Consider the following 12,182-nt stretch of genomic DNA (forward strand, 5'->3'; position numbering starts at 1 on the left):
TGCATCTCTTGTCGTTGCTGAATGCTCTGAATTGCTGCTGCTGTGGAAAATACAAGGTGGCAATGCCTTCGGAGACATGATCCGCAAAGAAGCCCCATTCACCCCTTGGTTTGGTCCCAAAAGCAGTATTTTATTTGCTAAGGCTTCGCCACTTGCGAATGGCTGACACAGTCATTGCTGCTTTGTGCGACTCTGAATGGCCTTTGGATATTTGGGAGGAAACAGGAAACAAACAGGCTAAAGGGCTGGTGTTTCCTGCCTCCCCATCCCCTCTGCTGGCAAATCCCACGTTTTTCTGACCCTCTGGTCTTTCATGGGGACTTCCACAAGAGAAATTGGTTAGATGCAAAGATTCCCTTCCCTCTTGACTGAAGAAGCCTGTCTGGAAAGCAACCTCTACATCCAAGCTGATGTTTCTGCAGCAAGAAGACTGTACTAGTCAACTGATTATGTTCATCTTTTTACAAGTGTAATGAAAGGGTTTTTTTAAAAAAAAGAATCTTATCCCCCCACTTGAATTTTTTCCCCCACTTGAAATGCCACATTTCTCAGGATTATCTTTCCAGCTGAAAAATGGCTATTTCCTGTGTTTCAAGTTGCATTAACAAACTGTACTTTTAAGGAGCATTTAAATAGATACAAAAAATGGAAGCATTGTTCAATTCTTTTCTGATATACATTTCAAGGGAGGAGGGCAGAACAACAACGTTTGACATCATTAACTATGCTGGGGCTCTAGAAACCAGCTTTTAAATATGAAATTGTGTTTTGGCTACAGAGAAATTTGTACAGATCCTTTAAAAAAACCAACAAAACAAAAAGACAAAACCCACACCAAAAGAGTCGGCAGAGGGCACAAAAAACCCCTACTTGGGGCTTAATTTAAGGTCCAGTTTCTGCAAAAAGGACACACACACACCTTGTGCATCCCGGCAAGTCGCTTTCCTAGTGAAACGCTTCAGCAAACAGTTGTAAACATTACACAAAACTGATGTTTTTGAGAAACAAGCAAACCACACAGAGAAATACAATTTTCACGACATTGTACAACATTTTCACCGGCTGATGAACATTTTGATTCGATGGTCAATACTGATCCCATTCTGTACACTCGTCCTATTGTTAAAAGGCACAGGTTGGTTAGGAAAGGAAAGGAAAGATGGGAACTTTCCACTTTTCACCCTCCCTCTGTCTCTCACGATAGAGGTTAAGAATTTCATTTCTACCTCTTAGTTGCTTCTTCTATACTCCTTACCTCATTAAACATTTACGAGAAAATGTCAAAACTGCTATGTTTAGAGAATCAGGCAGAACTACCAAAAAAAAAAAAATTAAAAAAATTGGATGCCTGTGTGAAATCTAGAAACTCTGGGCTATCTCTTAAGTGGTCCTCCTGGTGCTGTTGGCTCAAGGCAGGAGGTGTCTCATGATGAAGGGGGGCAGTTTTTGCCAATTTGCCCCTCCACGTGCAGACCCCAGCCTCCTTCCCCCCCCCCGAAAGGCAGTCCTTTTTTATGGAAGTACTCAAAGGTACGCAGTACCGACACCTCTTTTTTTTTTTCCTAGAAGGAAAGCACAAATGAAATGTGTGGCACTTACTGTAATAATTTCATGGTGAGTACCAGCACCGCTTTTTTTTCCTAGTAGAAAAGCACTACAGATGGGGATAAGAAAATCAGCCAATTTTGGTTTCTGATTTTTCCAATATTCAGTTCTCTTCTCCAACTTTCCACATCAGTCGGGGGGGGGGGATCGGGATGGGGACTCTCTCCAGCATTCTAATGCAAATTTTCCCCAATATACACCTTTTTATATGACATATATTTGTATTTTTTCACAGTGTTCTTTCACAACATAATGCTGTTTTGCATGTCTTTCGATCCATACACGCATTTTGATGCACACTCTGCCCTGGTATACACGTTTTGTACACGATATTGGCTGGAAATGGCAAAATTCAGAGAAGTGTCAGTCCCAAAGGATTTGTTATGTTTCAGCTTGTGTATCAGTTTGGTAATTTCAAATTAGGTTGCTTTGTTCTTTAAATGAGATCTGATGCCAATGTCTGCCCCATCCTTCCTCCAACCCCCTGGAAGTGAGTTTCAAAAAAAAAATTAACTTTTCTCCTCCAGCTGAACCAACACCTCCTGCTGAACCAATCGCTCTAGGAAGACCCTCTGCTTTGGGCATAAGAACCTTGCATAAAAGACATGCAAGTAGAACTTCCCTAATTCCCGCCACAATGAAAAAAACCCATTGCGGAAGCCAACTCACTCCATTTCAGACACCTCCGCCATCTTCTCCCCTGGATGAAGCTCAGAGGAAACCTCTGTTTCCCATTTGCAGAAGAAGCTTTAATTTGCAGTGCCAAAATGTTGGCCTGTCATCAAAATCACCTCTGCCCTGCTTAGTACACAGGGCTGATTGGCCAGCCCTTGTGGCAATCACAAAGCCGCTTCAACTCTTATTGGAGCAAGACTGAGTGCAGTAGAGGGGTGGGCCCTCACCTCTTCTCAGAGAATATATATATTTGGAAATTACTCCTCAAAGCGGAAGCCCCTTTGCATGCCCAAGGCTCTCTGTGAGCATAGGTACATAGGAATCGGCTTTATTCGTCTTATTTTTACCTTTATACCCCACCTTTCCTTCAAGGAGCTCAACAAGGTGGCAAACGTCATTCTCCTCCTCCCTGTTTAATCCCCACAACCCTGTGAGGTAGATTGGGCCGAGAGTAAGTGACTGGACCGAGGTCACCCAGGGGGCATAGCTGTCAACTTACAGATTTGAAAATAAAGGGCCAGCAGCCTCGAATATAAGGGATCAGCAGCCAAAATAAGGAATTTTCCCAGCACAGGTATGTTCAGCTTCTGAGCCCCTCCGAGCCAAAGGCAGAAAGCCCAGCCAGCAGCCAAACAAAGCCTCAAGCGGTGGTTCCCACAGCGCAGCAACCTGGCAAAGGGGATGCAGCAAGGAAAACCACTGTCACCTCTCTGCTGGGAAGCGCTGAGCAAAGGCGAATCCCTAGGCAACGCGGCCGATTTGATCGGCACAAGGCATGCAAGGTCCACCCCCCAGTCGTTCTTAGACTCCTTATTGGGTGAGCAACGCAGCCAAGCAACACAGCTGGAGCCTCCCTCCTCCCTGGCCTGCAGGGAGGGAGGGAGAGGAGCTGCTTCCTTTGAAACCCTGGAAATTTAAGGGACAGCATCAATAAGGGACAGCAGCGGGACACGGCGCTGGGATAAGGGAGTTACCTACCAAATAAGGGACGGTTGACAGCTATGCCAGGGGGATACATGGCTGAGTGGGGATTTGAACCCTGGCTACCCAGATCCTAGCCCAACCCTCTAACCACCACACCACAGTGGCTGTCAGCGAAACTGATGGGTCCTCCTAGCACAATACACAGCAGGTGGGGAATTTAATCTCTGCCTGAGGGACACTGGAGAGCTCATGCCAGCTGTGGCTGTGGACACAGACAAGAAGTGGGTGGGACAACAGATGCAGCACTCATCTTTGCATTGTAGGCTACCATCCCAGTTACATAAAGGTAAACGGACCCCTGACCATTAGGTCCAGTTGTGTCCGACTCTGGGGTTGCGGCGCTCATCTCGCTTTACTGGCCGAGGGAGCCGGCATGCAGCTTCCGGGTCATGTGGCCAGCAGGACTAAGCCGCTTCTGGAGAACCAGAGCAGCGCACGGAAACGCCGTTTACCTTCCTGCCAGAGTGGTACCTATTTATCTACTTGCATTTTGACGTGCTTTCAAACTGCTAGGTTGGCAGGAGCAGGGACCGAGCAACGGGAGCTCACCCCATCGTGGGGATTTGAACCACCGACCTTCTGATCGGCAAGTCCTAGGCTCTGTGGTCTAACCCACAGCACCACTTGCGTCCCCCCAGTTGCATAACCTTCAGCTATTTCGACACCCACTCACACAAAAAAGCCAGCAAGCAGGTTTTCTGCTACTAGTCTACTTTGACTGACCTTGGCTCCCCAAGGAGCCTTTCCCTAGCCCTGCCTAGAGATTCCAAGGAGGACTGAACCTGGGACGTTCTGCATTTTCCTCCCTCTGTCACCTGGCCACAGAATCAGGGCAATTTGCAAACCTCAAAAAGGACGACTGATCATTGTTCAGCTGAGCCGCAGGTCCCTGATCACATCTCATAATCTTGGAAGCAAACTAAACAGCACTGCAAAGCACATGAGCTCTGGACCTGGACCCGAGAAGGATACGGACAACCATGTATATGATAATGTACATCAATAAGCAAACGACGACAACAAAGAGAGGGTCACGGTTGTTTAGTTAAATGCTCCAGCTTCCAGGGCCATCAAGGAAAGTGGAAGTCCATATGTTAACACCAGTCTTACAGCAGTCTCTGCTTTGGTCTAAACCAGGGGTTGTCAACCTTGTCCCTAACACCCACTAATGGGCGTTTCAGGATTCTAAGTGGGCGGTAAGAGGTTCTACAGCACAAGCTGAATTCTCCTTCCATTGAGCACTGCTGGGCGGTAAGGAAATTTCACCACCAGGAAAGATGAATTAGTGGGCGGTAGGTATAAAAAGGTTGACTAAAGGTAAAGGTAAAGGTACCCCTGCCCGTACGGGCCAGTCTTGACAGACTCTGGGGTTGTGCGCCCATCTCACTTAAGAGGCCGGGGGCCAGCGCTGTCCGGAGACACTTCCGGGTCACGTGGCCAGCGTGACATCGCTGCTCTGGCCAGAGCCAGAGCCAGAGCCGCACACGGAAACGCCGTTTACCTTCCCGCTGGTAAGCAGTCCCTATTTATCTACTTGCACCTGGAGGTGCTTTCGAACTGCTAGGTTGGCAGGCGCTGAGACCGAGCAGCGGGAGCGCACCCCGCCGCAGGGATTCGAACCGCTGACCTTTCGATCGGCAAGTCCTAGGCGCTGAGGCTTTAACCCACAGCGCCACCTGCCCCTGGTCTAAACAGACAACTGCCAAACCCTAACCAGTTCCATTGCTGAGAAACCTTCGGATCTGAATGATAAAAGCCAGAATTGGTTTGATTTTAATGAAATGAAGCTGAGATCTGATTCGGGACCCAAATCATTTCGTAAGGTTTAAGGCAAATGGTGCGTTTTGTTACAGCAGCTGGCCGTGGCAAAACGAAACCAGAGCAGATGCCACGCCTGCAGCGAGAATCTTCCCCACATCAGATCCAGTTCTGTTCAGATGGGAGAGAGCCAGCTCTGCTAATGCCGAATCGTATCTTATAAGCCACAGAAATGGCCCCGCTCAGCATCCTTACCTGAACAGGAAGCTCTAGCCAGACGTCAGCAGTCACGGACTCAGGGTCAACAACTCAGAGCGACACAGTTCTCAAGATGGAAACAGAACTCATTCCTCTCTCTCTCCCCCCCCCCCTCTCTGACTACCATCCTTGCAATCTGTAGATAGGACTTCTGGCTTCAGTATGTGTATTTTCAGATAAGTGGCTTAACTCCTTTAATCCTTACATGCGTACACATAGTAAGATACAGGCCAGACAGACTCAACTGACTGCAAACCTATGAATTACTCTCCCTGCATCCTGGTATGCACGAGGGTCAGGTCTGAGGCCAAGTTCTTATTAAAATAAATAAAAATAAAGGTTAACAGATATTGCTTAAGAAAATCGAAAAAAGTCAGCCTGCATTATTTGACTTTTTTGTGTGTGGCTCAAATTACGGCATGCAACTCTGTGTTAAAACCACAGCTTGGTTAAATCGATCAGCGAGTTTAAAGCAGTGGTACCCAATTTAAGTGGTCACTCTAAGTTCCATAAACTCATCCTCAGTGCCCTTTACGTTATAAAAAGGGTATAGGATTTGCACGACCCACTGAGGAGGAGAATAACACAATAAAACTCAAAATAATAACAACTAATTGCACATTTATTCCAAATCCAATTAAAACAATGACTATCAGATTTGAAAGGCTGGAATCACTGGATCACCGGTTTTGTTGAACTAAATTAAACTAGATTCAACAAAACTGTTACACATCCAGCAAAAAATTATATATCCAGCACCCCCCCATGCCTCTTAGCAACCCCCTAAGTAATTCCATTGACCCCCCCCCATGGGGCAGTATCACCCAATTTGGGAACCACTGGTTTAAAGGGACAGCCTCTGCCTTTCATGTGTATGTTGTTCCAGTGGAAGTTCAGCAGGAAGAGAAAGAATGAGCGAACACACACAGCTAATTCTCAGAAACACTAATATTTATGGCCAACTCCCTGGCAAAGACACAGAGACCAATTAAGCAATTATACGGGGCTATGCATCAGGTACAGATACTATAGGCACAATGTCATTTGCTTTAAAAAAAGAGGATTTTTGAATTGCGTTCTTAATATTTACTATAGTTAGCAATGTAATAGGAGCTCTGCTGCATCAGATCAACTATCTTGACTTGATACCACTGATAGATCTACCATTCTCTGTGGAACTGACTAACCACCTTTTAAACCAATCCAAGTTAGCAGTTATCACAGTTAATGATGAGATATTCAGGAGCCGCCACAGCAAAGGCTCTTAAAAATAATTTCATCGTGAAGATACGCAAGGGGGAGCCCTGTAAGCCAGGCTGAGAATCTTGCCCTGCTCTTCCTGAAATATAAGCCACATGTTTCTAGGCACAGAAAACACCTCTTTAACCTAGAGAAAAAAAAAGTTTTAACAGCCGATTCAGAGAGTTACACTTTTGATCTTAGAAAAAGGTGTTTCTGTACATTTTCAGGACTGGCATGCACTGATTCGGCCACAGAGGGCGAGGGAGAGACACGTTTTTTCTCAACGGCACACAAATTTTGCCACAACTCAACTCATTTCCAAGGAATGCCCCCCCCTCAAAAAATTGCCATTTATTATATTACGTTACAAAATAGCACAGATCAGGCTGGAAGAAACCAAAAAGCAGGTTCAAAAAAGTCCAGGTATTTAAGAAACAAGATATAAAAAGTGGATTGAGGCTTTAAAAAAGGTTTTTGAGACACACACACACAAAGAAACTGGGAGGTAGACAGAGATTTTTGAGGATAAAAAACAGGGTTTTTTGAGGCATTTAGCCATTATAAATGTCCAAGGCAACCCAACCACTGCTGAGCACCCATTATGCAGATCCAGAACGTCCATTTCTCATGTGTATGGAAGACTCATCTGTGCACTTTGGGTCTTTTGTAGGCATTGAAGTGCTTCTTGCTGTCATTTCTACTGCTCCCCCCCCCCCCCCCGCCCATTCATTTCTTAGCAATGAGGCTCAACGGAAGCGCCCTACTATTTCTTCTGTCCGCCAGTTTCAGGTGGGAACAGCCGGGTGTTCGATACTGGGAAAGTACTATAAAATTGTGGGTATTGGAGTGGGGGAGGCGTGCTCTTTCGGGGCGTATTTTGCAAAGAAGGGCAGAAAGACAGAGAGCATGACACCCACGATTGCCAGCATGTAGCCCCATCCGATCTGGCAGTCGCCAGCGTAGTAGATGCTTGAATTTTCGCAGTACCTCTGCACGGCAGTGGAACCGAGGCCGAAGGGGTAGACAAGGAGCCCAAATCCCATGATGAACACTAGCAGGAGAGAAGGCAGAAAAGGAGAAGATGGTATTAGTATATATATAGTAATACACACACACACTCTTCTAGTGTTGTGCCAAAATTTTCACTTGTGTTTCTGCACCCAATTTTTAGCAATTCTGCGCAATCTACCCTTGACAACAGTGTTCTGCTATCTACAGAAATGCCTTTACGTTTTTTTGTTTGGCAGAGTGGGAATATTAGAATTAGATCTGTCCAAACATCAAATAAGCTAATAAGCGGCTGTCAGCTTTAATGCCCACCTCGAGCAAGTAGGAAAATAAACCCATTAAGCTCCCATTGCACGAACTGCGGCTTTCTCCTGTCACCGAGCCCCAGAACACTCAATAAACTGTTGTTGGAGGCAAAAGCCACGTTTTCAGACACGGTTACTAATGACCACTTAATAGTGCTGTCCGTCAGCAGAGTCACACGCCAGGGGAGTCCACAAAATTAACAGGGATCCCTTAACGGGGATCTTGTTAAGAGCAGCTGCATGGACCACTCATTGCTCAACTTAAGTTTCAGAACGACGCTGAAAGGAGAAAAAGCTTCCGAATGTAACTATCAGCTGCTATGACTGGCCCTCTGATTGTGACTGCTAACATACAAAAGCAAATTTTGCATCCTTTGCTTTGCCCACTGCCAGCACAAGGCCCTCAGAAGTTCCCCCAGCCCTGTTGCAGGCTCAATTTGTAGAGTCAAAGGGAAGGACATTTTTCACCTCTCTCTCATAATAGTAAACGTACAGGGACCCCTGACCTTTAGGTCCAGTCATGGCCAACTCTGGGGTTGCAGCGCTCATCTCGCTTTACTGGCCGAGGGAGCCGGTGTACAGCTTCCGGGTCATGTGGACAGCATGACTAAGCCGTTTCTGGTGAACCAGAAGAGCGCACGGAAATGCCGTTGACCTTCCTGCCAGACTGGTACCTATTGATCTACTTGCACTTTGACGTGCTTTTGAACTGCTAGGTGGGCAGGAGCAGGGACCGAGCAACGGGAGCTCACCCCGTCGCGGGGATTTGAACCATCAACCTTCTGATTGGTAAGCCCCAGGCTCAGTGGTTTAACCCACAGAACCACCCGCGTCCCCTCTCTCTCATAATACTAGATGCTAAATTGAGGGGTGGAGCAAAACTGCTATGTGGAGAAGTTGCAGCATTAAGAGGCAACGTGATGGAAGTTTATAAAATGATTCCTGGCATGAAGGAAGTGGACAGAGGAAAACTTTTCTCCCTCTGTCGTAACACTGGGAGTCATGGGCATCCAGCGAAGCTGGACATTCAGGAGAGATAGAAGGAAGAACTTCTTCCCGCAGCACAGACTTAAACTATGGAACTCTCTCCCACCAGACGCACTGACAGCCACCAAGCTGTACGGCTTTGAAAGAGGATTAGTTAAACTCATTGATCAGGCTACCAGTCATGATGGCTATGCTCTCCTTTCGTTGTCAGGGGCAGTATATGCTTGTGGGCTTCCCTTTGGGTTCCTGGTTGTCCCCTGTAAGAACAGGATGCTGAGCCAAATCCCCAGGCCTGATCTAGCAGCCAGGCTCTTCTTTTACATTCTGAGTAGCCAGGAGCGGCAGAAGTGGTCGAATGAAGGTCACAGGCAAGGATGCGGCAGGTGAGGGGCAATCCGATAAATGGGGGTGTGCTCCTTTGCCAGACACCTTTCACCCTCCGCCAAGACATCCCTCTGACCCCGCAAAAGTTAACGGCTCACCTCGGTTAGGGCAGTTTTGCGACCTCCCGCAGTCGCCCAGCTCAGGCCATTCATTATTTTGCTGCACTGCACTCCATACTCCTTCCTGCCCTGACACCAGTAACCCATTAAGAATCCCTCACTCAGAGTCCTTCGCCAGAAAAGTCATTGTCAGCTAGCGAGATGGTTTATGGCCGAGACCACAAGCATCAATTTAACAGAAGGTCACCTTTTATTTCTGCTTTCTAATCTGCCTGGCTTCCAGGGAGCGGGGGGTTTCGCTTCCCCGGGGCTGTGGTTTACTGGCTTGTGTTACCTGCGCTCTACAGTAGCGGATGCTCTCCGCTATATAAAACCTTCTTCTGGAGGATTTACAACCTGCCCGTAAAACACCCATTTCCCTCCCACAGCTGAAATCCAGAAAGGAAGACCTGCAGGGATGCTCTGCCTTCTCCTCAACCAGGAGAAGGGTCACTTCTTGCACTACTTCACCCAGATCTTCCCACCACCCTCGTACCCTGGCCTGGAGACAGAAAAAGCCCACATGGACACACTTTGCAAGATATCAGCAAACGCTGCACCCAGTAGAATTAATCTGAGCCTGGAAAAGAACAGAGAGCTGGAAGAGGAAGTGGGGAAGAGTGGCACTCTTTCAACTTCCTCTCTCAACTCTTATGTACTATTCAAGGGTGGAAAAGGCTTAAATAATGACAAATAGGACAATGTGTGCGCGTGTGTGGCATTTAGGGTCAGACCAGGATGTGGGTGGCACTGTGGGATAAACCACAGAACCTAGGACTTGCCAATCAGAAGGTTGGTGTTTCGAATCCCCGCGACGGGGTGAGCTCCCGTTGCTCGGTCCCTGCTCCTGCCAACCTAGCAGTTTGAAAGCACATCAAAGTGCAAGTAGATATATAGGTACCGCTCCACCGGGAAGGTAAACGGCGTTTCCGTGCGCTGCTCTGGTTCGCCAGAAGCGGCTTAGTCCTGCTGGCCACATGACCCAGAAGCTGTACGCCGGCTCCCTCAGCCAATAAAGCAAGAGGAGCGCTGCAACCCCAGAGTCGGCACCGACTGGACCTAATGGTCAGGGGTCCCTTTACCTTTACCTTTTAGGACATGGGAGACCAGGGTTCAAATCTCCCACCTGGCCACAAAGCTCACTGGGCAAACTTGGGAGCTACTCTCTCAGCCTAGCCTACCTCGTAGGGTTGTTGGGAGGATGAAATGGAGGGGAAGGCTGCAGATGCCACCTTGAGTTCCTTGGAGGAAAGTGGGATATAAATACAGGATGTCTCCAGCTACATTCTGCTCAGACCCATTGAAAGAAACGAACCCACGATCATTAACACCCCAAAGGGCCTATTAAGTCCAGCACTCAGATGGATGCCTCCGGGAAGTCACAGTCCTCTTCCCTTCATGACCCCCAGCGACTGGTATGCAGAGGCATCCTTATCTGACACAGAAAGTGTCAGGAGTTCAGTCTACACTTGAGTAGGACTCTGGCAGAGACACATGCCCGACTGGCATGTTCCCTCCCTCCTGGTCGATTGTTCGGGAGCTTCAAAAGCTTTCTTCTGCCCAAACATCACAGCGACCGATGCCAACCGACACCGGCACACTTAGGGATCCGCAGAGTTTGCACAGTTGTGTGACAGACCTCAGCAACTCAGCATTTTGGCTAATCTACTTGATTTACATATAAACACACACGGAGCACTGCAACGTGGCTCCCCCTCTCTCTAGCATCAGACAGCAAAAAGAGAAAAAAACAAAGGACAATAGTCCCACTTCACGGAACACAGTAACACAAACATCCTGTCTCCGTCACTCCCCCCTTTGTGGAGTCAAAACATACACCATCAGGTGAGAGACGACAATCCCATGACTGCAATCATAGATCAGGAATTCTAACAGAAAGTAGCCCACAGCCATCATGGGTGGCTAGAAGCCTTTGGGAGCCTTATCTGCCTAGTCCCATTTTAAACCCATCTAATTCCATTATTTCAACTATGGGCTGTGTAAAGTCAGAAGAGCTGTTTAAGAACTGGGAGAATGAGATCCACAGGGGCAAACCCATTAAACCAGCAGCTGCAGTTTTTTGTACAGGAAGTCTCCAGAGGCAGCCCCAAGTATGACACACACAGCAGCAGTGTAACCCAGAAGCTAGCAGGCTGTGTGATTAAAAAGAAACAGCTGCAATTCACCCTAAAGTTTCTAGATGGCAGCACCACCCAGGTCTCAGCAGTCTCAATGTTCAGGAACCGGCATCAGTACCTCATTCTGTTCCTTAAGTATCTCCACCAACAAAGCATGAACTATTTATTTTTATTGACATTGAGAGAGGTTAGGGGGGTCCAGGGCTTGGTCGTATGACAAAAACGTGTTTACATCTCCCTACGTGTAAACGTTTACATCTCCCTACATGTAAACAAACTGTGAAAAAGACTCTATGAATTGAAAATGGAGACGCTGTGTGCTTTCCCCCGTTTACTGGTAACACAAGAAAATCTTTTAATAAAAAACGTAATAAAAAAAGTGTGAACTATAAAAGAGACAGCCTTCTCCCCTTCTAAGTGGCTGGTGGGGGGAACTAGAGTGTCAACATTTGTCCTGCACTTCTAACAAGATTTGGGGCAGACCACTATGGCGTCCCCATGAGCAAGGAGGCAAAGTTTTAGCTTAGGAATATCAAAAGCAACATGATGGCCAGAAACAATTACAGAATAAAAAACTTTATGGAATAATGCAAAACATCAAAACTATCAAACTGAAGTCTCTGAAAGTCCTTGAATAAGTCACGGTGCCAGACTTTGCCTGGCGGAGATCTAGCTTGCAAAGCTTTGTATAATCGGCAAATGTCCAATTCTGATGTCCAATTCTGAACTCTGCTGAACTG

The 12,182-nt window shown here is 47.1% G+C and overlaps 1 protein-coding gene across 1 annotated transcript in view; it reads right to left on the minus strand.

The window, feature by feature from the left end:
- Positions 1–4,946: 4,946 nt before the first annotated feature.
- Positions 4,947–12,182, minus strand: part of LHFPL7 (LHFPL tetraspan subfamily member 7) — a 79,266-nt gene continuing 72,030 nt past the window's right edge. Inside the window, exon 3 of the mRNA XM_079955850.1 lies at positions 4,947–7,573. Coding sequence (XP_079811976.1) covers positions 7,347–7,573 — 227 coding nt within the window. The 3' untranslated portion in view covers positions 4,947–7,346. The remainder of the gene's footprint in view (positions 7,574–12,182) is intronic.

Source organism: Podarcis cretensis, assembly GCF_951804945.1.
Source record: "Podarcis cretensis genome assembly, chromosome: 15".
Classification (NCBI taxonomy): domain Eukaryota; kingdom Metazoa; phylum Chordata; class Lepidosauria; order Squamata; family Lacertidae; genus Podarcis; species Podarcis cretensis.